This window comes from Coccinella septempunctata, chromosome 6 (assembly GCF_907165205.1).
Source record: "Coccinella septempunctata chromosome 6, icCocSept1.1, whole genome shotgun sequence".
NCBI lineage: Eukaryota > Metazoa > Arthropoda > Insecta > Coleoptera > Coccinellidae > Coccinella > Coccinella septempunctata.
This window is the reverse complement of record NC_058194.1, coordinates 23,586,526-23,614,222: the sequence shown is the minus strand read 5'-3', so window position 1 is coordinate 23,614,222 and position 27,697 is coordinate 23,586,526. Positions and strand designations below refer to the sequence as shown.

The following is a 27,697-nucleotide window of genomic DNA, read 5'->3' as shown; positions in this document are numbered from 1 at the left end:
ATATGCAGCGCTTTTTCGAAATACAATGTTGTGGGGGTGTTTATGACGACGTCGGCGTATTGGGTAGCACCGCGACGCTTCTACATAATCGATGCCAGCAGCGCCCAACTCCACAGTCTTTAACTTATATCCGGGAAGACTGCTACACTTACTCTGCACGAGTAGGAAAACCGCGAATTTCTGAGATGACAGGGTTGCATCACTACATTAAGTGAATAAAACAGTGGTGAGTTGCATTTTATTATTACTGCCATATGACATGTCTCTGATTTTTCGTTTCTATGAAAGGAAGCTTCATTCTGATCGGAAATGGCACAACATCGATAGCATAGTAAATATTGGAAATTAATTAATCATACTCGAAGAAGAAAGGAGTGGACCCAGAACTTTTCCCTCTTCTGATAACGCATTTTACTAATGGAATAAAATTAATGAATACCTTGTGTAGATTCGTTCAAGATTTCGCAGAACTAACCAAATAACCAAATAAACTTTTTTCAATACGTCCGAGAAGATTCTCTACTAATCCAATAGAAATATTATTTATTTAAACCTCTCTAAAAAGTTATGACCTCAATAAATTGCCTCTAATATAACGATTAAAATGACAACCTTAATTTTAAATGATACTCTTCATTCACGAAATCACGTTAGACTTTATAGTTCAAATTCAATATTATTTTTAAAGAACAAATTAATGTGAATTTGAAGTAGGTCAAGAAGATTCTGCTTTTTCAAATGGGATGTAATAGATGAGAAATACAATTCAGAAAGTTAGTGGTAATTGTAATCAAGAAAATTTATCATTACCCATATGGAAATGAGTCCCTTTCATATTAATTTATACAGTTTTGAATATAGAAGGAAGCGAATGGAAAAAAAAAGTCGAGATTTCTTTGATCATTCTGAGAGATTATCAAAGAAATCTTTACTATTCGACAAATCAATGTTACCTACAAACAGTAGTGAAGAGAAAATTTTTCTTGAGTTTTTTCTATTCCGATGATGGTGATTTTAATTAATCCATGATTTTTAGTACAATAAAACAAATAATGAATTTGTTTACATACAGAATTGTTATCACAATTCTCAGACTCTTTTCTGAATATTGAACAAAAAATATTTATGAATAATAGCATAAATAAAAAATAAGGTCTCCTCGAGAATCTGTGACCAAATTTTGTTACATAAATTTCGGGACAGCGTGTATACCTACTGCATAGATATGAAACACAAGAAAGTTGGTTTTGAAGATATATAAGTATGATATCACTTCGCAGAAACAAAAGGTAGAAATAATGCAATCATTGCGTGGTATATGGAGGACTAGTAATTTCATCCCGAGAGTGTATTTACCTGACCAATGGAAGGAATGGCATAGCATGATTAAATAACTCAATAATGCTCAGGAGCATGAGGTGATCAATTCACAAATGAGTAGAATCAGTCACGCAAATTCCCTTGCGAATTAGGCATAGCTTTTTATGGGACCCAATTCCGAAATAATTCAGAATTATCTTGAAAACTATTGACTTAATTCGTTAAACAGGAAATACCTGAAGCCAATAGATAGTTAGTTTAAGTACGACTTTGTATTAGATTCAGAGCAGACTTTTATATTTTTTTTTATGAATCAATTAGAATATCCACCAAGTTCCAAATATATGCCACACCTATGGTCCTAAATTGAAATACGTGTTTTGAAGTCGAGAAATTTCTCATTTATTTGAAAAAAATAATGGAATGGGAAGAATGCCGAGGACAAATCTCGAAAAAATGATGTAGCTTTTCATAATTATGGACATTACGGTGCGTCACTGGGATGAAAATTTTGCTGCAATTTTTTGTAGATACCGTCATTTTCATTGAAGTCACTATTTATCTGCCAATAAATAAATTCCACAAGTTATGAGAAAGATTGCACTGTAATACTTTAGCAACCTGTTAGCGTTAAAGTAATTGAGTATTTGGACACCGAACAAGCGAAGGTGCGGGGATATTAAATTGAAGATTTTATCGTCCATCATATTTGATGTATAATTTCCTGGTTATCGACACGAACTCGATCGTGGTTTCGAATTTCATTATTTCGATGGGAGGGAGTGTATTAAGATCTCAGAAATATGTACAGGGCAGACTTTATCCTTGAGAACCATTTGAAGAATCTTCTACATGAAAGGTAAAAGACATTGCGAAACGGCATTCGAAAGAATACACAAATAAAACTGGAAATGAGAACAGTTTTGAAATTTGCAAATTTTTAAAAGGTGACCTCTGAGAGTATGGATACTCTTTGCTCAAATTCCAGTTCAGAACACCTTGAATTTAAAATGTATCCCTAATAGCTTCCAAGAAAGCACTTGAAAATGAGCGTATAGGTTATATATTTGTTATCTCCTTTTTCTCTCCAGAAACTACTGGAGATAAGTTAGAAATGCTTCGAAAGTTTTGACTACAATGGCCATTTTTAAGGTTGAAAATTTAGTGGTTAGAAGAATCCTATTAACTAGAGTTGGAATCATAAATCGTTCTCGAGTATTGAAATCAAATATTGAATCACGTAATGAGTTTTATTAAAAGGCGCGTTTCGTCATGAAAAACCTTCTGTTCAAGTCAAAATGTTTTAAATTCTTCACGTAGTTAATTATATGGTAAAAGCCTGTACCTACTTTAAATTCATCCTTTAGTATCGATTGTATCGACGCAATGTTGGCATTTTTGTGTTGATTTCGAAATTAAATGCTGCTTGACAACTTTCGAGTAGCCTCGTGAATTATTTAACAGTAAAATGAAGAACTTAGCCTCATGTGTGGCCTTAGGGAATGAAATTTTCTAGGAGTAGAAACCTGAATATAGGGTCTTCATAAATTGATGTATTTTTCTTCACAATCATTAATTAATATGGCCTGAATCCGAATTCAGAAATTTTTTCTTCCGATTTTCATTATGAATCATGGTGTACGACCCCTAAAATAGTCTAATGTGTCTAAATGTGTTTTGTAGCTAAGGAATCCTGGATCTTACAAGGAGAATTGTATTCCAATTTTTCATGATACATTATATTATTAAAAATATTGAAAAGCGACAAATAATGCTTCAAATTTTGTGTAAGATCATTCAAAAAAACGAAAGACATTTAAATATTCGAATATAATACCCATGAGGGCCATGTGATCAATGAATTCTGACGATAAAGGCTAGATTATTGATGAATCCTCATTGTTTGGAAAGTTCAAGGATTCACTCGAATGAATCCGTTCTAACCTCCGATTCTTGAATGTTTAATTCGGAAACCTCCCCTTTTTATCACTAGCATCATCCAAAAATAACTGTTATTATCACTTGGATTAATAGTAAAATCGAAAACTTTATCAAAAATCATCAATCAATTTTGTGTTACACGTATTCTAGTATTTCAGGAGTTAATCTGCTACATTCATCTATAATTAATTGAATGGCTATTTTTGTGGGGCTATTCGAGAAGGAAAGTTCGGGGTGCAGAAACCCAGAATGAGCGTATTTAAAAGTATTACGCCATCGAGTTTGATTCAATGTAGCAGAATAATAACTTCTGAAATCCATTCAATTGAAGTTGAAGGGATTAATTTTAAATTCAGACCTTTTTTCATCTTCTGTCATTGAAAGAGTCATTGTTCTCACTCTGCCTTTTACGAAATATGTTATGATGAATTGATGGGTATGCATCATTTTGAGAGGTCATAATTTCTATAATGAAAATGCATTTAAAAAATTTCCTCTATAGGTTATATTCGGAGAAACCTCCCTTATAAAAACCCCTTAATTTCGAGAGTAAAACTGAGCTATTCAAGCTATTATCCGAATTAATATTTCCTCATCCCAGAAGGCTTCTCACAGTGACACACCGTCAATGTATACATATAAAGAGTGGGTAAAAAACATTCACACAATCTTGAAGACAAATGCTCTAACAGGTCAATTTTTATTTCAAATTAGGCAATTTTTCATATTTTTGAACATTTCGTCATGCACCTATCATCTAAGAGTGTTGGAGGATAGCTGACTTTCCTGACTCTTTTTTTACTGAGGATGATTTGGTCATTGAAGGGTTTTTTATCAACCCTTTTTTTATTATCTATATTCTATAAGAAAATAAAATGTTTGGACTGTTAAATTTTTTTCTTTTTTATGTATTTTGTAATGACATAGGTATGCATCTCAGGAGTAAGTGATATTCTTGAAGTGTGTTGGAAAATATGCCCCCTTTCGTCAGCAACATAAAATCGTCAATTTGTAGCATAAAAAATCAGAGCTGCCATTTAACAACACTCTCTCTACCTTGTTTTACTAAAAAAGTGTTATCTTTGAAAAATCATTTTTATTTTCCAGCTATGATGCGGGTTGCTGCCCTGATCATCTCTAGGTTGAACTTCACCATGATTCGCTGATAGGCCATGACCAAGGACGGAGACTTACCCACCATATTCAATCCACGAGGACGAAATAGAGCACCAAGTGTCCTGATCACTGATGAAGGGGTCGCTAATGGTCCCTTCGCCCATGCAGATTCCATAACCAGTAGTCAGACCGAACAAGTACCAGAAACTGTCATTCAACCACCTCCTCCAACCGGCTTACCGGCCAAACTTAAATCATGCTCGAGTTCTATCTGCTCGAAGTCAGCCAGAAAGGTGATGAAACGTTTTTTGCCACTGTCACAATTTCTTCTTGAGAAAAAATATCCACTAGGTACAAAGAGTAGTAAAGAATATTTTATAATATTCCATAATTGAATTGAAAACAGAATTAAGTATATGATTTTCACTATCATGAACTGTTTAACCATTACAGGAATTTCTCTATCACAATATCATCTTCATGTGAGTAAAGGTAAATAGTTTACCTTTATAATTTTTTTTTGTATCCAACTCCAAAAATGGTCCCAAACTATATAATTGCAATTATAAAAGGGTGAACTTCCCCTAAGGCTTAAACCATTAGATATTTCTACTTTCTACAGTTAAGTATGCCCTGAGTTCTTTTCTCATAACACATTTTACTTATCTCGAACAATAAAATGAATAATTCACATTGGGAAAGCGGAATTTGCGTAATGAACTAAATCTAAAACTCAATAGCATGTAAGTGTAAGTAAGTAACTTCAGATAGATTATCTTAATTTATCGCTAAGGTTCTCATTTATTGCAAAAATAGAAATTGTTTGTATGGAAGTTAAAGGAGATTCGAAAATGCCTTGTATTTTCGTACTTAATAAACGATTCAACTTTTTTCAAACAATCAGAGAGAAGGGTCCGCATAGCGTGATTAGGTTCAAGGTAGAACCGCATAATTTTTTCATAGTGATTTCAATCACAGTCGCCACTGGGTTACATAACTCGCTGTAGTTTCTTGATATGAAAGAGATTTGAATCTTAAAAATGCTGAAAGAGTTTCAGAAAATGTTCAGGTTTTTAGCGACCACTTGCATATCCAAAGGTCACGAAGAAATCTTTTTTTTTTTCATTGCTGAAATATATATAGCAATATTAATTATGAGGAAAAGAGATTTATGGGAAACTTCGGATATCCAATGATAGAACAAAAAGATACCCCTGTATATAGGAAAAATGCTTGGGTATTAAGTTAATTAATTAATTAATTTGAAGAAATAAAAAAATAAAGAAATAAAAAATAAATAAATAATAAATTAATACTCAATGGAAAAATATAATTTGGAAAATCTAAGAGCACTAAATTCTTCAAATGACTTTATCACTTCGATAAAGCTCTAGAGATTTTTATTTTGAGGAATTCAGTTTCTTTCAGATATATTTCGGAGTATGGGTAACAGTTTGTGTTACCGCTTCTTGGGTAGGGGCCACCCATTGCATCAAATATCTCTACTTGAGAAGACCTATACTGGACGCAGATGATGACCCCATATTGGTTCCTCATGATACAACTGGATACAATATGACATCTATCCAACAGAGATATGTAAGTTTCAGTGATTCACTTCAAAAATCTAAAACTATTTAGAACTCTGCTGAACGGTGGAATATACTGGGGGAGTCTTTGACTGGGACAAATATTTTAACAGTAGATTCTTGAAGTCAAAAAAAAATACTTTTTTCCTTTACCTTTTTGCCGAATCTGCTCGGTTTAAAAGATACAGAATGTTGAAAACCCATAAAAAATGTTATTTTTTAGTTTTATCTCACAAACAGTTTTATCGAATGAAATGAATTTCGGAATATAGTCTTTCATTTATTTGATGAATCTTTTTAGAATTCAAGATATCACCCACGTCTTCCAGTTTTCTCATTACGAACATAACGTAACATAAAAGAAGCAAAAATTCAAAGAACCAACTCTTGAAATTAAGTTTGACGCTACCTAATTAATATTTGAATGTTTTATAAAATAAAAGTATTCTTCATAATTTCTCGTATAAAGCGCCGTTTTCGAGTAATTTGCTGTTCAAAATTAAAAAAAACTGTGAAATTCGAAAAATTTTGTACTTTGTACCGAAAAACGAATAATAATGCGATTTCCTTTCGGAATAATTCTACCAAAAATTGAAAACTTTTTAGTAATACAATTCATTTTTCATGCCAGAATAATGACCAAAATAAATCTACCGTTTTAAGCTAGCGGAAAATAGTGAGATTGATCTCGTTATAAATTCATCTCAATTGGTGCAATCATAAAAGTTTCTGCCTTTGAAAACTCGGCAATATAACTTTATTTCCGCTTAGTGCGGCAGTTAAAACATAATTGATTGTCATTTTCAGGGCATTTCTTATCAAGCACCGTTTTTTACAACTTGGTTCATAACGAATTGGACAATGCTCTTCTTTCCCCTATTCTTCATCAGTAGAATAAGCACAAAACGATGCGAATCTATGTCCGACATTCTTTCTGAGTGTATAAGAGATTTCAGGGACAGAGGATTCACACTTGGTGAGTTTATTTGAATCCTATATTCAGTGATCAAAATATCAGTTTTTTTGTTCGAAATATCGAAAGAAAAAAATCGCAAATGATGAAGGTGCTCCAGGCCCGGATCTAGGGGGGGGCAAGCGGGGCGCTTGCCCCGGGCGCCAGCTCAAGGGGGCGCCAAAATCAACCAGAGGTTAAAATTTTTTTACTTTTGATTTTCTCGTAAAAAATTAATTTCCTAGTGCTAAAATGGAAAGTGTAGAATGGAAACATGATAAACCATCACTATGCCTAAAATCTTTAAAATCAATGAGGGATCAATTAACTGCATATTATTCAGTCATCTACGAATGACCGCCACACTTGGGTGAAAAAGGTTCAAAGATCTGATATGTTCACACTGCGTCCAGCAGTAATTTCTTTGCCTGTCGACTCATCGCCTTCTCATCTGGAACTAAGGGCCAAAATTTCCGATTTTCTATAGACCATAACTTAAAAACTAATCCTTTCAGCATAATTCTATTTGCATATTCGTAATCTATGCCTTAGTAAAAACACCAATTTTGGTGGAAATCAGTGAGATTGAAATTTTTTCAAATTTTCCATAGATGTAGGTACCGAGTTTTTCACCATAATTTGAGCCCCCCTTTAACTTTGTTACTAAGAGAGGTACAAAAAATTAATTGTTTTATACAAAAGTTTCACGAAATGGAGTGTTTTAAAATGTTTTCACAAAATGAAATATATACAGAGTGGGCGATTTTTTGAAGAATATTTTTGGTCTCCGATCAAAACCGAATTCATTCTGTACACTAATTCGAGGGCGTAGAACACGAATATGCAAACAGATATTCAAAAAAAAACCATTTTTCAACTTATGGTCGATGGAAAATCGGAAATTTTGGACCTTCGCGGAAAAATTCATAAAATCTGAACTGTTCGTGAGAGATGAATGAAGTGTGGTTTTTTATATTCGCAAAGAACCAATTCATCACAAAAAAAAAACAGCATATGACTAGTGCCTTTTTTCTAGCTGCTACAGCTCTTCAAAGTTGACCAATATTTCCGAAATTTTGCACTAAAAGTGATTTATTCCTCAAAATACTGATCCTCCAAAAATCTAATTGCATATTCGTGATCTACGACCTTGAATATGTAAAATGATCCGGGTCGACATATGTAGCTAAAAAAATAAATTTTTGTTCGGAATAATTTCGTTCATGAAGCGCGGGTAAAAACGATAGACGAGGGCGGGTTGTAAACGACATTCTTGTAAATACAAACTTTTTTATTTTTCGCACGATTGCAACCCGAGTCATTTTTTTTACTAATTCGAGGTCGTAGATTACGAATATGCAATTTTTGGGAGTATTTTGGGAAAAGAATAACTTTTAAAGGAATAATGAGAAAAAATATGTTTTGATGGAACAATGGGAAAAAAATAAGAGTGATTTTTTTCCCAAAGTACTCATATTAGGAAAAATCTAATTGCATAATCTATACCACCTCGAACTAGTGAAAAAAATAACTCGGGTTGAAAGCGATGACGAATATGCAATTAGATTTTTCCTACAAACCTTAGAAGGGGGGGGGGCGCCATCATGAATTTTTGCCCCGGTCAGAAAAAATCGTAGATCCGGGCCTGAGGTGCTCTTAAATTTTTTCAACAAGACCTAAAATAATAGTGAAATGTTCGGAAGTAGCATAACCTTTTCACTGGAACTAACAATGTGCGACGTTTTTTTGTAGGGTTGCCTGATAAGTGAAATTTATCAGGATAACTCAACACGGACACTGTGACCAAATTTTGTTACATCAACTTTGGGACTCCCCTGCATACATACATTTATTATTATGTTTCTTAGGAAGAAAGAAGAAAAATTCAATTTTTAGAGTTGTGAAATGATCCACCTAATTTCGTGAAATTTATTTTTCTTAAAAACACTTGAATACGAGGATGTATTGATATCTAGTTAGCCTAGACCAATTCCATGCATAAAAAAATATTGCGTTACCATAGCAACGAACAATAACTCATTGAAAGTGTCAGTATATGAAGGGCCTGTTCCGATATTGCTGTTAGTACTGGCCCGCAATCGAATAACAATAGAACTCGAACGACTGGGCCAATAGGCATCGTTTCTGAAATACTGACAGTACTATTCAGGAATATCGGAACAGACGGGAAGTGTGAGGTCAAAGAAGTAAACCAGAGTTACGCAATAAATTAAAGAAAGAAGATGTCCACCGAAATTGTGAAAATCGAAAAATTGGAGTATCGAGCCATCATCAAGTACCTGTATTTGAAAGGGTTAAGAGGTAAGCAGATTTACGAAGATATGCTTAAAACCCTTGGTGATCATAGTTCTTCGTATGCGACCGTGAAAAATTAGACTGCAAGCTTCAAAAGAGGTAAATTTTCCATTGAAGATGATGACCGATCGGGAAGGCCAGTCCCCGAAAATATCGATGCAGTTCATGACATGATTTTATCAGACCGTCGAATTGGGCTAAAACGGATATCTGAAGCACTGAATTTTTCAAAAGAACGCGTTCATCATATAGTTCACGTCAATTTGGACATGAGGAAAATTGCTGCAAAAAAAATCCCCAAATGTTTGAATGTTAACCAAAAGCGTGCAAGGGTAGAAGCATCGCGTTCGATCTGTGCTCGATTTGAAAACGATTTAGACTTCTTAAACCTAATTTTTAGTATGGATGAGACTTGGGTATATTTCTACGATCCAGAAACAAATCAACAATAGATGGAATGGCGACACTCTGGTTCTCCAAGACCTAAGAAGTTTCGTGTCCAAAAATCTGCTGGAAAAGTTCTTGCTTCAGTTTTTTGGGATTGCCATAGAGTAATCATGATTGATTTTTTGGATAAGGGTAGAACAATAACTATCATTACTGACCACTCTACGGAAAAAAAATTAAAGAGAAAAGCCGCGGAAAGCTATCCAAAGGTGTTTTGTTTTTGCAGGACAACGCCCCTGCACACAATCCATGCAAAAAATTCGTGATTTAGGGTTTCAATTGCTAGAACACCCCCCTTATTCACCAGATTTGGCTCCATTTCCTCAAATGGAAAAAAAGTTTGAAAGGTCGTAAATTTTCTTCCAACGAGGAGGTAATAAAAGCTTTCTTGAAAGGTCTAGATAAGTTGCTGATTCGGTGTAATAAATGTATCCAATTAAGAGGAGAATATGATAAGTAAAAAAATATTTTGACATTGAAATTTTGTTTGGTCCTAGTTATAGTATATAGGCTAAGAATTTTTCAATATATCCTCGTAGTTTAGGACAACATATTTTATACGGAAACTAAAATATTTCTAAGAAAATGTTCAATAAACTCGATTTCTTAGGGGTGAAATTGCTTACTCATATCCAAAAATTTATATATCCTTCATCCTATTATCTATAAACTAATCCTCAGATAAGATTATTCTCATTTGTGAACAATCTTCAAATATTCGTTCCTATCATGAAGGATTTCTTTCAGGTCGATTCATGATAAGATGCATTTTTTTCTGTCTACTCTGGGTAGGAACACACTACATGTACATATTGTCCCTCCGGATACTGTTGGCCACAGACGTGATGGCTCTCTTCGCTACAAATGTTTCCTTTGTCTATTTGCTCTCGTGGGTAATACTACACGAGCAATTTGTTGGAATAAGGGTAAGTGCTCTCGCCAATCTTGAGTGAAGTACATCTGATCGCATTGCAATCCATTATCAAAGTAACAGGACCGGAAATTTCACTCACGAGAAAGAAGGGCATCAAATGCCATCGAAATACTGGTACCGAATTTTGACTGATCGAATATTTTCAGATATGAACCTTTAAAAATTCAGTTTCCGAAAAAAACTGTGATATATATTTCAGAAACAAGAATTTTGACTGTATTCGGAATAAACAAGGGAATACAATGGGAAAATTTAAGATCATTTTGATTTGTAATTTTTGAAAAGGTTAAAAATGCTTCAATCTATTGTGAAAAATATATCATCATGATTTTGGTATAAAGCAGGACAAAGCTGATTGTGTCCACTCGTTATAATTCAATGGTCCATTAAAATTTTTATCCTCCAATAAAAGGTGTATATACCCCGTTAATTATTATTTAATGGTCCATTAAAATTTTAATCCTAACTGAAATTTCAATGAACCATTAAATAAGGGTGACCGGCTACCGAATGCGAAGTTGAGCGAAGCTGAGCATTTTCAATGCTAATATAAGTGACAAGCTACGATTCGAGTGACGTAGCTTGTCATTTAGCATTGAAAACGCTCAGCTTCGCTCAACTTCGCATTCGGTGGCCGGTCACCCTTACAATTAAAGTTGTCGTTAACCGCATCTTACATGCGAATTTCCTCGTAGATTATGGCTGTGATAATTTGCGACACAGGGGTTGCCCTTCTTGCCTACATGGATGGGATTACAGGGAGTCCAACCCTTGGGGGCGTTGTGTTGGCATCGTCTGCAGCAGCAGGCTCTGCCGTGTACAAAGTTTTATTTAAAAAGGTCATAGGCGACGCTACGTATGGTCAAGTGGCACTTTTCTTCTCCTTGATCGGTATGCTCAATGCTGCGTTCCTATGGCCACTCAGCTTGTTGCTTTTCTTCACCGGTATAGAGAGTTTCCAGTACGACAAATTGCCATGGGCGGCGTTACTGTGTGCCAGTTGTCTTTCTCTAGGTGAGTTTCGTAATTTTGTAATAAAACTTCTTTTATTTTTCACAAAAAATGTTATTGAATTCTTTCACGTTTCGACTATCATTTTAGCTAATAATTCTGTATTTCAAAAGCTTATATCGAATTATGTAGGTATACTCGATTGTTATTTCTTGCAACAAAAATTTTAAAAAAAGTTACGAAATTTCAATTAGCTTCTTGATCTGAAAAAGGGGAAAAAGGAAAATGCATCAAAAGTCATCTAAGATGACATGCAGGTATTGCAAATGGAAAACGATCTTTATTCACCATTTCAACAATAAAATGAGGAATTAGGGAAATTTGGATTATCACAGCATATACAAGTTTAAACTGAATAATTATGAGTTTCATTCATGAATTTTTCTAATGCAGCGCGGAAATTATTCAAAATCATTCTTCAAATATGAGGTTTTAAAATTTAAATCGCTTCGTTTCTAGTTTACGATTTGGCAAAAGGGCCTACTAAAAATAAAAAGAACAATGGCTTGTTTATAAAATGACAGCTGTTGATTTATAGCCATCATAAGGCGCGTACTCAACAGCAACCGGCCATAAAAATCCCATAAAATTTTACGATCATCCTCGTTCGTCGCAGACTTCATAGACAACCATCTCATCAAGATAGTGTCAGAGTGTATTTGTTGTCCTTGTCGATGTTGCCAACTTGTGCAATAGAAACGAAACGCTTTAAATTTTAAATACCCATTTCTATTTTTCATTAATTTTAAGTAAGTACATAAAATAATTTTTTTTACGAAACGGTTGAAATGGTTATTTCAAAATGTGACGTTTCAAAGATATCTCATAAAAAATACATCATTTTCGTCAGAAGGAGTATTCCCTATTATCATTGTTCCAGTTGCCAATTTATTGGGGAACTTCAGTGTTGCCCTTACCTATGATTTGTTCATCACCTTGGGACTTATAACAGCAGTTCCAGTATCAGCAGGTGAGAGTTTTCGTCAACAAATTTCAGACAAATCGATGTACGAAGTTCTAAAAAGTGAGAACCACCTTGAATGGCTCATATTTTACATGAATCGATAACTATTGAATACAATACATGAAAAAAAATTTCATTTCAGCTCTGGATGTTGTTCTATACGGTGCAACTTTCGAAGGCATGAAACTAGCAGGCATGATATTAATTGCTATCGGTTTTTTTCTGGTTATGTTTCCAGAGAATTGGCCCGATTACATAACTAGACTATTAAGGTAAGAATACACTTGAATCAGTAGCTTTTATTTCTGGCTTTCCAGTTGCACATAACGAAGTTTTTATATCTTCGGAAGAAGTATTCAATGAATAGGTAAAGGTACCTAATATACTACTCGAAATTGGTGCGGACATCTTAGTATAGGTACCTACAGCAAAGAAATTGCTATATTTTTCACGTTTTTGTTTAAAAGGATGGAAGATGGAAGAGTTATATTTTTGTAGGGGTAAGGTAACATTGTTGTCTACATACAATGCCTGCACCCTTCTGATTTTTTTTTATTTGCTGAAACACTGTGCATCATTGTAATCATCTTATTCCTCGAAGTTTTTCAAAATGTATTATTCCATTTAGATATCCTTATTCCTAATCTCACACGAAAATCAAATTCCCAATCTTCCTTATACTTTATTCAGTTCAGAAGCCAACCAATCCAGTCCTTCGTGCAACCCAGTCGTTTGGAGGGCGCAGGTGCCTTGAATATACCATTTTCTGTCCAGAATCTCGTGCATTTTCATCAAGTTCGCAATGTCAGCTGTCGATATTGCTCCCGGTACATCCTGTTTATTAGCAAGGATCAGGAGAATCGCTTTCCTCAGCTCGTAATCCTCCAAAATCAATCTCAATTCGTTGGAAGCATCTTTCAGCCTGTCCACGTCGCTCGAATCGACGACAAATATGATTGCCTGCGTGTTTTGAAAGTAATGCCTCCACAAACATCGCAGTTTATCCTGTCCACCTATATCCCACACGGTAAAGAGGACGTTTTTATGTTGAACGGTCTCCACGTTGAAACCGATCGTCGGTATCGTTGCAATTATTTCCCCAAGCTTCATTTTGTATAAAATTGTTGTTTTTCCAGCACCGTCCAGGCCGACCATGAGCACTCTGAATTCTTTCTTTTGGATGAATCTGTTGAATAGGGTCGCCAGCTTTAAACCCATTTAAATGATTTATTTTTGAAAGGTTCATATAGAATTTATGTTCTTGTCAAAGGGGGAAAATGTGTCACAGAATTTCACATCGTTACATTGTTGAGTAATAAAAAATGAAGTTAAGCTATGGTCATTCCGACATCAGACTGATAATAATGAACAATGGAAGATATTAAAAAGATCGAATAGGTTAGAATAGAAGTTCAATTTTTTATTATTCTGAGACATATTCTTCAAGGTTGATTATTTATAAGTCTATGGACTGCTGAATATCCAGATTAAATGTCTTCGTAGATCTTATTTCCTAGCTCATCCCAACCAATGTCCCACAACAAACCACTGAAATAGAATTCAGGAATGAACTGTCAATATACAAAATGACTTTTTCGTAAATAATTTTCCACATAGAATTAATTAAAACAGTTGGAATATATACAAGATGATATGCAACCAAATGAATCAGTTTCGTCACAAGTAAATTATTTTTCAATAGGTACCAGTCGCTGTTGACAGGCTGTGAAGGCCCTGTTGTTTTGGCAGAAACTGTCTAATGTTGCTGACAACTGTTTAAAACTTATATCTGATGCAGGAGTGACTAGACTATTTCTTATGAGATTTCCTGAAGTCAGCGGTCTATACTATTTTTATAACTGTATTTCGCAATAAAACTAATACGAGATCAACGTACGAATATATAGAGCAGAAATTACTTTATATAAAATATGGCTATCTATCGGGATAAATTACAGAAATATACATAGATATAGTTTTATAGTTATTCCATTTAGCCAATTCACAATGCTATTAAAAAAGACGATTCTCTTATTGAATCTCAACGATTATATTTGTAATATCTGCTTCAAGGTTTTTATTTTACAGGAAAATAATAATTGTGTTCGTTGGAAAGGTTTGTTCTTCCAGAATATTTGCTCATTTCTAAACTAAATTATGCTTTTATAAATAGAAATATAATAATTAACTGATACTCATTAGCATTATGCGGTTTTGAAACGTTATAGTTGCATTTTGAGAGTATATATATCCTTTGAGCTGAAGCTTCGTTGCACCTTCCTTGGAGTATTAAGGTTTCCACAACTTATATTCTCAGAAAAAAAAATACAGAGTCTCGAGAATGAACCACACGTTGCACCAATCCCTTTTTGATAAAACTTAATGCAACTTAATTAAAAATTATTTAGATCTTCTTACTTTCTGTATTTACATAATTGTAATGGAAAAGTGTGCTGAATTCTTGAGAATCTCGTAGGTATGATACTATGGCACTTTGTAGTTGCTTGAGGAATTTGAATCTAGGCCACTTCATAGGTGAAAAATCTTCTGATCCACAAGATGCCAGATTTAATGCTTATTGCACAACCATTTGAAAAATCCAGTAGCCCCTATAAAAGCTACAATATATACCGACATAAACGAATAATACCATTTTTAATTTTTGTTTTCTTCGTCCCTTTATGCTTGGCCAACTAAATATTCAGAAAATTACGTAAATACAAGATACTTTCTTATATCATCGTCAGTAACAATATGATGTTACTATTACAAATATTTCCATCAACCGATAAATAAATAATTATAGGTAAAATTTTATTTGTACTTCTAGTACAAATCAGTGCAAATAACTGAACAATTTTAATTTACAAGCTGAACACTAAAACTGTAGATACATTGCCAGGCAAGAGAGTAGTTGGAACGATAAACTAGATCAGATTCAATAGAAAATATATAAAAAAGGAAGAGATATATTCTATGACAAATCGAAACTTATTTCAGTAACTTTAATGAATGGAAAGGGAGAAAACAATATGAAAAAATTTATTGTAGGATTTACTGGTCAATTCAAATCATTTTCGATTATTTTTTGCAACGTTTCGGCAAGCCGATGCTAGACGTCTTCAGGGCTCGCCTTAACCGAAGAAATTATGAATTCAATTCAACTTAGGCATTTTTTTTTTGTTTGACAATGAATGAAATAAATAAAATATAATAGTTAACTTCTTCGGTTAAGAACTTCATAATCTTGGAAATCTGTTGGAAAATAGGTATCAACTTGTCGGAATGTTAGAAGAATAATCCAAAATTACTCAAATAGCCCAAAAAAATCTAAAACTAATAATCCTATAATAAGTTTTCCATCATCAATGATATTATATCAAAAATCAAAACATTTTTGTTGTAGAATATATTTCTGATTTGAAAAAATTTCGATTTGACATTGACAATTTTGTTTCAGGAGTATTATCATGTTGAGCCACAGTGCGAGGTGAGTAATTAAGTGCGGAATATCTTGCATGAATTTTTTCGGAATGTTATAGCATTGCAGATGTTCAGTGGTTAGATTTATATTTCTTTTTCTTGAACACAAGATGATTTATATATCACGTACACACATTTTACATTTGTGTGCATCGTCCTCCAGCACCTATATACTATACACTCACTTTAACTACCTACGATACAATGAATTACACGATTGCGAAATTGAAAACATCGAATGCGATCGAAAAAAAATTAGAAAACTTCTGACCAATGGCATTCCCCAATATACTTTTATTGAATGAATATGTTGAAGAGAATTCAATTGCACTCTTAAGAATTACCTCCTTTTTCGGAATAAAAGGTTTGGATATTTTTCAAACGAAAAATTTTCTAACTGGAATTTTCAAGAACTTAAGAATTCACAATATTATTTGTTCTATTTCTATCTTTACTCTATTCTTTGTCACAATTATTTAGCGAATAAACTCAGACTCAAAATGCGCCCATTCGCCATTTTGTAACTGTCAAAATTTTTTTGAGTGTTTCCATGACGAATTATCGAATAATCTTTTAGATTTTTTCCTCAATGCTACTTCTATTACTTTCATTAATTAGATGACAAGAAAACATTTCAGAGGAATGAGGTATGTTTCGTGTTCGTACAATTATTTTTTTTTACTGACCCTTGTCCCAGCTCACCGTAGTATTCCACCGAATTTAAATGGCAGAATAATGAAGAAATATAAATTTGAAATTATACACAACCAAAGCATCGATTGAATATATACAGGGTGATAAGAAATTCGATGCTCACCTGTACCATCTTCCAAACTATATCAGATAGACATTCTGTTTATTGACAATGTGCCTGTTGAGTCCTCCATGCATGACGTCCCCAAAAATCCTTATATCTTTTTCTGTTCTAGATTTATTATGAAAAATTGGAAATATTTTATATTCGAAAATTGCTTATATCTTCTGTCTTTTACAGAAGACTCTCATGAAATTTTGAAATCCTGTTATCGTCATTTGATGGAATTGTATAAGCAATTTTAGAATAACATACATTTACAATTTTTCATAATGAATCTAGTAAGAACTAAGTACAAAAAAAAAATTTTTGAGGAACGTCATGTTGGAGGACTTGCGAAGGCAGAACTTTTTTGTCAATGAACGGAATTTCTATCTGGTATAATTTGGAAGATAGTAGTGGTGATGATACAATTTGTCATCACCCTGTTTATATAGGAAGTTTTTTTGATTTCTTCTGCTTCAAAATCTAACTTTGTTTCCTTTCTTTGTTTCATTATTCAAAGAAACATTGTACTCATTGCTTCTCCTGTACTTTTTCAAATTCAAAGTAAATATGACTTTGTGCTTCATTCATGTTATTCGTTATTCTGCTTTATAAATTCGGTATTTGTGTGATATAGTACTTATATCTGTAGTGGGAACTGATATCGAAGCTTTAACTGCTAGCTACATAATGACGAGCGATCATGTTCAAATAAATTCGTCGTGGAGTAGGCTATGAATCTTTGACAGTCGAACTTTTTTGTTCGAAAGTAAGTAGTACTGAGTATTATTGATGCAAAGCTGGAAATTTCTCCTCTCTGTCTTCAGAAATCTTCTTCTGACTTTGACACTTGAAAATAATAAAATTTTTAGTTTCGAGACGCAAATTTGAAATTAAACGAATAAAGAATAGTTTTTCTTTGAGGTTTTTATTGGCTTCGATTGACCCATTTCCTAGAGGAAATCAAACATAAAAAAGTTATATTTTGTATTATTGTTAGTTGTGCTAAATTAGTGATTCTGAGAACAAGTTTCAATGAATTCGTTTTAACAACAGATTTTTCTCTCCAAATCCTCATTATACGTTACCAAATGTTCAAAATTTCATTGCCAACTTGAAAACGAATTTCTTTGAATTTTCCGAGTAATCCAAGTAACAAATTCAAATTTAATCAACTGTTGAAGACACCTTGTATCCAATCTGTAGCTATCGTTCTCTTGATATTTTCAATAGATCCTCATAGAATAACCCAACCTTGGTGTTTTAGTTTGTAGACATAGATTTTCTGATGTATATATACCTAGAACATTTAGTAATTGTTCTCTTTTTTCAATTTATAGTATGCCCACCCCGAACAGGGGTAAAAAACGTGAATTAATGTATGTATGTGTAGTGGGTTGTGTTGCCCTTCTTATGCTGTACAAAATACGATAGTACTCACTTAAAATAATTGTTCAGTATACCTAATTACCATGAGTATTGTTGTTGAAAGAGGTAGTAGATGGTAGTGAAAATCAATCCCTCCACATTCGGATTCTGGTAGAAACGCTCAATTAACGATTAACTTTTAAATTTTAACTGATTCAGATAGAATATCGAGAATGATGTATTCGAAATATGTTGAAGAAGACCTTTAAATTGTCAATAGATAAATGGATCCTTTTGATTGATTGTGCACTTATCTGGCTCAAAAAGGACCAAAAAATAATCAGGAATCATTTCAAAACACTCGCGTTAAAATATACGGAGTGAGCAAAAGTAGCATATAAAATTTATATTTTCTGTATTTACTATTTTATAGTGGAATGCTCGAACAGGCCGATTTATTTAAATTAGGCAAATTCGTACATAATTGAAGAAGTTGTCAATTACATCCTCCATGCAAGGGCGGTCCTACGGAGGGGGTTAAAGGCGGTGATTACCCTCCCCCCCCCAGAGCGAATTCGATTTTTTTAATTTTTCATATGAAAAAATGAAGAAAAAACAATATTATAATGACATGAAAAGGAGAGATTCCTTGTACAATTTCAAGAAAAAAATATAGGACCTAGAGATACCTACAGGGTGTTATTTGAAGTCTTAATATGAAATTTCAATTGTTCTTTCAATTACTACCCCTCCCAGAAAATCAGTCTATGACCGCCCTTGCCTCCATGAAGGGTTGATGAGTGTAATTTTTTAAATAAGAAGAAATTTCCTTCAAGATGGGTCCCTACTTTTTTTTTTCAATAAAAAGGCTGACTTTTCCACTATTGCTGATTTCTTCAAAACAAATAAAAATAAAAAATTATTTTCTCAATTATAATGAAATAACTTACACTAGTAGCATTAGGTCATGATCGTGGAATCTATGTTTGAGAAATATAGGTAGTTCTCGTACAAAAAAACTGATTAGGTATTTAGAAATCGATGTTATCACTTATTGTTAGATTTAGAAATCGAATATTCTCGGAATATTCCTCAGAATTCGATTTTGGAGTGGACGAAAAGAAATGTTTCTAGTTATTCTCAACCTCAGTAGTTCCATGTTCCATGTTTCATCTATACGTGTGCATGTCACATTGCAATATCACATGAATTTTCTTATCTATTCAACAGCGAAATATATCATTTAAATTCTTCATCAAACTACTGAAGATGAGGTTAAACTCGATCAATTCCTTTTTTTATTTAGATTTAAGAAATGACCAGATATAGACAATAAATTTTTATTTCCTACGAAACTATTTTATTCCACTTTTTCTTCATTGAAAAGGGGGACTCCTCATTTGATAAAAATTTTATTTCAAATTCCAAACGAACAGTTCGGATATTCGTGTAAAGAGAATTAATATCTAAGATCTAAAAAATTCTTAATTTGGGACGTACAATAATAATTTTATCTTTTACCGCACAAATGGCTTAAGATTCGACAAATATTTTTCTTTATACTGCTTACCACTTTAATAAATATTGATAATGAGGTAGGTTTCTTGCATGATATTTTGCTTTTCTGCACAAATTTAATCGGGATTTGTAGGTATTTTGAGAAACACTTCATCACTTATTTCATTCACATTTCTTGTTGTTCATAATTCTCTATATTATTGAATTTAGAATTATCATTTAAATCAAGGTCACTTAAATTTTATTGTTTTAGACTTTCGCGAAGTGTACATTTCAAAAACATTGCTCATGCTCCAATAGACTAATCTTGAAGGGCTTTTTTCAAATTCTCCCAGTCAAGTATCTAAATACGAATTCGAGATTGAAAATAGAAAAAATCTAGTATTTAACCAGGCAATGGCCAACGGCCAAATGATTTTAAGCGTTTTATGGCGTCCATATATATGAAATTTATCATTTATTATCAATATCACCAAACAAATTGCACAATGAGAGCATAATATTAGCGGCGTATATCACTCTATACAAGTAATGAAAATGAAATAAATGATGAATCGATCTAGTTGATTTAATCTTCCCTTCATCTCAATAATCATCAGGTTGCATAGGTATTTATGCATTTTCCAATCTGAATCAAAGTTTAAGAAATATCATTGCCTATAACAGTATGTTATCAACAAGCTCTTTACACAAACTTGGTGATGGGCGATATCGAAATAAATTTACTCCTAATAATCTATGCATCCTTGATCATAATTTTGTATAGTCTAGGAAAATCGAATCTAGGTAACAATATTACAGCAGAAATGGGAGTGTGATGTTAAAATTATCGTTTTTTGGTGAGACATCAATTCTTCCCGAAAGAATATCGAAGATATAAGACGAATCACTTATAAAATTCGACACAATCCTACACATTTCAAAACACTTTAATTGTTCTGTGCACGTTTCATTAGATCTTTAGATAGAATCTCTCCATCTTAATTTTATGTCTTTGTCAATACCTACTTCCTTCGTTTGTGCTGTGTGGTTTTGTGCTACTTAGCGCCCTCACAAATGGTGGTACCTATACCAATTTATCGCTGCAAAGAACAACACACTCCAGAAGACGACACTACCAGTAATTGAGTTCAACCTGGCAGTCTGCTACATCTTCCCGTAAAAGAAGTGAGTTTCTGAATAATGTTAAAAACTCTGCAGAACAGGCACTATAAAATTATGAAAGTTAGGTTCAAAACAAATATATTTTTGTTCATTATTTGGTGGTGGAATAAATGTTACATGGTCTCCTTTTTTGGGTAAGTGAATCTTGCAGGTTTAACTCTTATTCCCAATAAATAAATCAGTTTTACTTTCAAATATTTATTCTACCTGCATCGATTTAATCAGAAATTATTGAAACGCAGGGTACATTTAGGGAAATGAATATTTTCAATAAAAATAGTCGTTATCTCTCATTTCAGTACGTGTAAAATTGTGAAAAATTTTCAACACAATTTAGATTAAAATAACAACATCTACACCACATTTACAAAAAACGAATAGGATAAATCAGAAAGGTTGAAAAACAATTCAACATTGGAGTTACAATTATGCCCACTTTGATCAAAATCATTTCATTATTCATGAATTCTCATGATCTGATCTTACTTGTGGAATTGTGATTTCGAAACTCACCTTAATTTACCTTCTTTCTTAAAATCTAAAGCTTGTTTAATAATCCACTAAAAATCTCTCCTGGGAAATTCGTCGAAAAATTGTCGATCTTCTATACACACTATCAAGGGCGGCTCGTCAGAGGAGGCAAGGGAGGCTAAGCCTCCTCATAAAGCTTAGAGCTAAAATACATTCACTTCGGGCATGTCCTCATTTTCAGAAAGTAATTTCTATATAAATTTTCCGAACACCTGAACTAGATATTCAGATAAAAATTAGTTGATTTTTCGGTCCTCCGCTCATAAAAATCCAGCATAACAATCATACAATCCACCGGCTGCGTACGCGTCCGCCGAGTCGAATGTGAATATTTCCTAGTACTGCCTATTCGGACGGAGGCTGTTGGGCCTGCTGCCTCCGTTGATAGTGTAACTCACGCATACGGTCTCTGGACTCGCATACTAGCCGAACAAGAATTCAGCTGACTTACTGTACCATATTCGCCCGTAAAATGTACCAGAGGAGGCTCAGCTCCCCTGTTCTCCATTGATTCTTTCGTGCCGTCTTCGACTATATTCGCTTGATCTCCGACGGTAGGGGCGTTGTCCGGCGGTAGTTGTTATGATTTCAATTTGAATGTAACGACTTCATGGAGAACTGGAACTTCGGGAAATTTGTGATATATTCTTGTTAAGATAGGTTGTTTTGTTAGGGCGTTAGGGGTAAGTACTGATACGGACCAAAAAATAAAATGGAATTGAATATTGAGAATTAACTGTACACGTTGTTAAAATCTTTACAAGACCTCCACCAAATTTAATTACACTAAAGTCTACCGAAAGCGTCAGAATAGAAGTTTCAGTGTTGTTTGGTACGATAAATGTGATTGGTTAACTGCTTCGATCAAACGGGAAAAGTTATTTTGCTGGCCATATTTACTATTTTCTCATCAAACAGAATATACTTCATGGTTCAAAACGGGGTTTTCAGATTTGAAAAATTTACCGCGATCTATCGAAAGGCATAACAAGTAAAAGGAGCATAATAGCATCCTCTTGCATTCAAAATTAATCTTAGAACTGACAACTTTTCATTATGTTGAAGAAGTATACTTTATTGATTGATAAGAGTTTGTTCCAACACTCCTCGAAAACTATTAGCCTCCTCAGCTCTCATGACCATGAGCCGCCACTGCACACTATATATACCCATCACATCATCATCGTTCAAATATGTTCACTTTGGAAAACGTATTGCATCAACCAATTTTTTGTGTGCTTGTATTTTTGATTTCATTTGAGTACACAATAAACTGCAGTGCAAATGCTTGAGTAGTCTACAGACAAATATTATTGTGTTTTGTATGCTTTTTCTGTAGAGTTTTCTACTTTTTCCTATTTACTCAATGTAGGATATGATTTTGTGAATAAAACTATAGTTGATTTTTTGTTTTACTAAAAGATTTTTCTCTTCGTCTCTGCAGTCCTTCTTCTGTACATGAAAAATATTCGCATCTTACATTTTTCAATTCGAATGCTGCATTTATTCCACTGTTCGTAGGTTAAATTATTGTCCTTTTCTAGTAAAACACTAGTAGACACCAAGGATATTATAAAGAGCAACAGCAAAACTAACAACCGAATGTCGTTTGAGGTAAATAAGTGGATGTGACGTGAAAAAATGCTTGGAAAAGTGTTATGTATTTTTCCGTTATCTGTTGTTGCTTCTTTTTTGAAAACCTCAATAATGATAATTTCTCAGTTTTGAACGTTATCGAAGTGTTGTTTTTTCTTCTTACTCAGAGAAAATAAAAGAACTGATGGTTTATTTATCGATAAAATTTATCCACAAATCGGAGTCATTTAAATCACATTCTATATCGAAATTATTACTTATTTCATTTATTTATTCTAAACGACTGGAGTTTCAAAATTGATTCAATAATTATTTCACTCTCATAAATCACTTAATAATAATGCGAAAAATACCATCAGCCATTGTAATTCGATCATCGGACAATTATGAACACTACCATGGGGAGATCAAAGCATATTTTCATATCTGAAAATTTTGTTGTACATTTTTTGCCGATTTTTTCCACATATTATAGGAAGGCCTAAAAAAACGCGAACTTATATATTGAAATTTTCGAAAAAATATTTCATGAAATGCCAAAGTTTGGGATTTTGTTACAATAGTATTTCGACAAAATCGTCATGAGAATATATGAAACTCTTCAATCTTCAACCCTAAAAAATCTCAATTCTGGTAAAATGATGATTAGATTAATAAATATGTTCCAAATTTGATGGTGTGAAATGGATACAGAAATAACAGTGCTTGTTTAAGCTCAAATTACAAGTGTTCGCAGAAACAGCTCTGCATATGAAAATATGTTGCATATATAAGGTACCCTGTGAAAAATTGAATTCCTAGCATATTCTTAGAGTATCTACATCTGAGTACATCTGCGAATAGGAATTTTTGAGGCGTGTCTGACGATGCTTCATGTAGCTCTTGAGAGTTCTTTTGATAATGTTTTCGATAAATAATGAATATTAATATGCCTAAATAATTTCCTTTCAGAAATGAATAAATAATAACATTCAGTGTATCTACTTATACCTATTTTATTTTACACTGGTGGTCTGGTAAATTGATTTCTAGTACCTACACTATTCATAGCAGATACTGGTACCATTGATATGGGTCAAGATTTAAGGCAAATTGTTTAACTCAGAAGTTGTTAGAGCTTAAGTTTGACCGTTTTGAGTACGATTAGATGCACCCAGAGATGTAGTAATTCAGTACCAGGAGCTACTAAAGTCTAAAATAAAGCAACACTAAAGGTCTTGATAATAATGTTGCAACCAAATATATGCAGTTTGCATAAATTAAAATTTCAGAATGTGCTAGAAACTGATTTTTTACCGGGCAACCCAGTTTGCTGATTCGGAAACCGGGTTCTGTTAAGTGTTAATTGTTATTTCGGATAAGCTTTCAGCACGTAATATGTTAATAGGGAGTTCTTGCATCACCTCTGTATGAGTATTTCTGAAATGGTTCAATTGTGTAAAAAATAACATTGGAAAAGATGGATAGAAATAAAATATGTCTGATACAACTGGAACTTTCCACGTGTACGAGAATCACACCCGACCTTGACAACTCATCTTCTATTGACAAAGTACTTCGTGTACTCAAGATCAAGAACTCATTACAATTGACTCTAGTACTGCCAAGTTCTGCCTGATAAAAAATACTGATAGGGATATTTCTTTAAAGAATATATTGAATACTTTGATATGATATGTCTAGTAGAAGATAGGGTATCTAGGGTATAGGTAACATTTTAATGATTATCCAGGACATAGACAGCACAAGACTCTGGACAGGGCATTGTTCTGACTAATTTTTACCCTATATAATTTTTCAAATTTGAATTTTTATTTGCCATGACAGTACTATAAAAACAAGTCTTCGGTTGTAGGCGTGAAATATTCTTTTTTTCAAATATTCTTCGAGAGGACACTACTTTAACTTTATAGTCTTTCTTTATACTGCGCTCAGGACTCAAGACCAGAAAGTATTGAGGCTCACAAATCGATGAGCTGAGACTCTGGTTGTATGAATAAAAATGTAAAAAACTCGACGGTGCAAAAACTCCCTAATTTGAAAAACTGCCTTGGGAAAAAATTAATATTAAGGTATACATACACTGTCAAATTTGTTGGTAGATGGAGCAAGCGGAGCAGGCTTGGGATGCGGACTGGGTTGCAGAAGGACGAGGTGGACTATCGTACGGGCTACATACGTTCACACCTACGCTCTCCTTCAGGTAGAGTCAGATGACCGATCAAATTCATACTCTCTTGATCTGTTAAGATCATGGTCTTCACCCACACTTCGTGCAAATTTGTTGCTTGTAGCTGGTACTGCCGACTACCCCACACTCATTTTCAGAAGTCATATCAAATTGACTTCAGTAAATTTTCCGAAATCCAATACACTCACTGAGTCAAAAATGAAACACATACGCACAGGGTGTTATTAAAGGTGAGCCTGACGGAAAAGGCTCAAGATACCGATATAACATATAAACCTATACCAACCAATCAAATTATAAATTATTCACATAAATTTTTTAAAACTATCAGAATCAGAACCGAAATCATGATTCGAGTTTAATAATTGAATAAACGCATCATCTTTCAAAAAATTCACCCTAAAGTCGAAAAAATTGTTTTGGTGAAATGATTTATTGTCTCTCACCTTTGGGAACACCTCATATAGGCGATTTTTTCTTGACTAAGAATGTGCTCTCCTCGAAATCAACAAAGTACACCAACTTTGATGACAATAATTCTCAACTCTATTCCGTATTCTGAAATCTCGAAATTCTTATTAACGTTGTGGAATAAGAATCATTTTATATTGTCGGTATCATATCACAAATTCTGTTGTATGGTGTGGTGGGTTTTTGAATAATCCAAATGGTGATAACGAAAATAATAATATGAGCATGCATCTGAATTAATTCTTATTATTGAAAATAATAATTTTGACCTGTGGCGGAGATCTAAAAACTTTTCTTAGAGCACGTGTAGCGTGTATAGATTAAATAACGACCTCTATTGATGACAGTAGAAGTTGCTAGGTAATTAGGACTTTACCTATTCTTCTTAGAAATTTCTTCAAGTCGTCCACACAGAACAATAATACATTTTTGAATCAATGAGTGTAATAATGAACGAAAAGTTTCTGAGTAGTCAGAGTGAGTCCTAGAGACTTTAAGGAAAAGAACTAAATCATTCACTTTCATCACGTTGTATGAATAATAAATGATCATAATACATTAATTGTTTTTTTTTTGTAACAAATCGACTCCACAAAGTTGAATGATAATAAACAATAACACTATCCCTTCAGTTCTGAAATATTTCGGATCTATGGTGGGTTTTTGCAACCTTCCTGAAAAGGTTGACGACGAAATACCATTTGCAAAGTCAATTGGTTCCTTCCTTAGGGTTTATAGTTCTTGGGAAGCCTCCATAAACCCACCATACACCATACAGAGGGCTTAGGATACACGTCCGCAATGGAAAGAATTTTCCACAGAACACACCCTTGACTTACTTTATGAAATTTTCTTAGTCTGACCACACAGCAACCTCGCCAATAACGCAGAGTAGGCGATGTCTGATCCAACTCAAATTGTAACAAAAGATCGCAAAGAGCACTTTGAAAAAGATAACATTACCTACATAATTTAATTTTTTTTGGAAATAATATACCTAATCGATCTATAGTGTGCGTTTCCTAAGCATCATTTAAGTGGACAGATTAAAGTGGAAAATTAGTTTGAATTGCCTTATTCGAAATGTAACATTAGAATTTTTCATCTCGATGGAATCTTTTAATCTAGCCTTTCTAATCCTCCTCTAGATATCATATACTCCAACAGGTAACCCTCTTTAAGAAAGAATTCTTTATTGATTGTTGATCAATTCAAAACAAGATATAGGATAGGTATAATCATATCAAATTACTTCTACTTATACCAACTGAAACATTTAAATCGTTCATCATTAGAACTAAGTATAATAATTCATCATTTTCAATACTTATTATCCAAAACTGTAGATACCTAAATGGAGTCGATATCTCTGATGATTATATTTGAAATTTACCTCCACATATATCAAATTTTTCCAGCACATATGTGTTCCATATCTCGGACAAAATTTTATTGTCCAGTACCTAATGTGAAATAGATGAAAAAGAAAATTTCTCTATAGCATTGAATTTTGTATATATTTATATTTCTTATAGTTTGTTACTCTCTAAAATTTTGTTTTGATTGTTGGATGAATATTTGTATTAATTGAGAATATTTAGATATCATTGAATAAAAGGATTCGAATAATTTTTGCTTTTTATTTTTAATACACATTTTATCCTTTCTGGGTTTGGATTTCTACACTTCTTATTTGAAGAAAAATTCATTCATAAAGCGACCAATGTATCATTCTTGTTTGTACAATCAAGTCTTTTTGAGCTAAACTCGGAATTCTATCCATCTACGACAAAAAAAGGTTTTTTTTTCATATTTCGAAACGAATACTACTAGAGCAGTTGTTTTTTCAGAATATGTATCGCATTAAGATCTACAACGATTTTGCGGAGAGATGCGTGTCGAAAGCCGACCTTCGAAAAATTCTCAAAAAGGCGAGGTCCTTTAAAACTTCGACAAGATCGAACGGTTGCACAGAGGTGGATGAAA

At 33.3% G+C, this 27,697-nt stretch overlaps 2 protein-coding genes across 7 annotated transcripts; one reads left to right on the top strand and one right to left on the bottom strand.

Moving 5' to 3' along the window:
- The first annotated feature begins 123 nt into the window (after positions 1 to 123).
- LOC123315624 (putative thiamine transporter SLC35F3) lies at positions 124 to 26,900 on the top strand. 6 transcript variants are annotated; one of them, XM_044901382.1, is made up of 11 exons: positions 124 to 226; positions 4,369 to 4,670; positions 5,806 to 5,976; positions 6,774 to 6,942; positions 10,429 to 10,607; positions 11,311 to 11,629; positions 12,507 to 12,596; positions 12,733 to 12,862; positions 16,051 to 16,080; positions 22,998 to 23,067; positions 25,152 to 26,900. In XM_044901382.1, exons 2-11 carry the CDS (start codon positions 4,434 to 4,436, stop codon positions 25,254 to 25,256), a joined length of 1,500 nt encoding a protein of 499 aa, XP_044757317.1. In that variant the 5' UTR covers positions 124 to 226; positions 4,369 to 4,433; the 3' UTR covers positions 25,257 to 26,900. The 6 variants fall into 6 exon arrangements, with proteins under 6 accessions (XP_044757317.1, XP_044757318.1, XP_044757321.1 ...); XM_044901383.1 differs by lacking the exon at positions 22,998 to 23,067 and adding an exon at positions 14,679 to 14,706; XM_044901386.1 differs by lacking the exon at positions 22,998 to 23,067 and adding an exon at positions 20,804 to 20,925 and having other exon boundaries at positions 25,152 to 25,291.
- Positions 13,260 to 13,854, bottom strand: LOC123315625 (ADP-ribosylation factor 4-like). The gene has a single exon (XM_044901388.1). The coding sequence runs from the start codon at positions 13,806 to 13,808 to the stop codon at positions 13,266 to 13,268; it is 543 nt and encodes a 180-aa protein (XP_044757323.1). The 5' UTR covers positions 13,809 to 13,854; the 3' UTR covers positions 13,260 to 13,265.
- Positions 26,901 to 27,697: the final 797 nt, after the last annotated feature.

What these genes read in the sequence shown, in the direction of transcription:
- LOC123315625 (XM_044901388.1), bottom strand. Translation starts at nt 13,808, where the DNA reads ATGGGTTTAAAGCTGGCGACCCTATTCAACAGATTCATCCAAAAGAAA.
- LOC123315624 (XM_044901382.1), top strand. Translation starts at nt 4,434, where the DNA reads ATGACCAAGGACGGAGACTTACCCACCATATTCAATCCACGAGGACGA. An exon ending in CATCTATCCAACAGAGATAT is followed by an intron (nt 5,977 to 6,773) that starts GTAAGTTTCAGT and finishes TGTCATTTTCAG; the next exon opens with GGCATTTCTTATCAAGCACC. An exon ending in ATGTTGAGCCACAGTGCGAG is followed by an intron (nt 16,081 to 22,997) that starts GTGAGTAATTAA and finishes GTCCTTTTCTAG; the next exon opens with TAAAACACTAGTAGACACCA.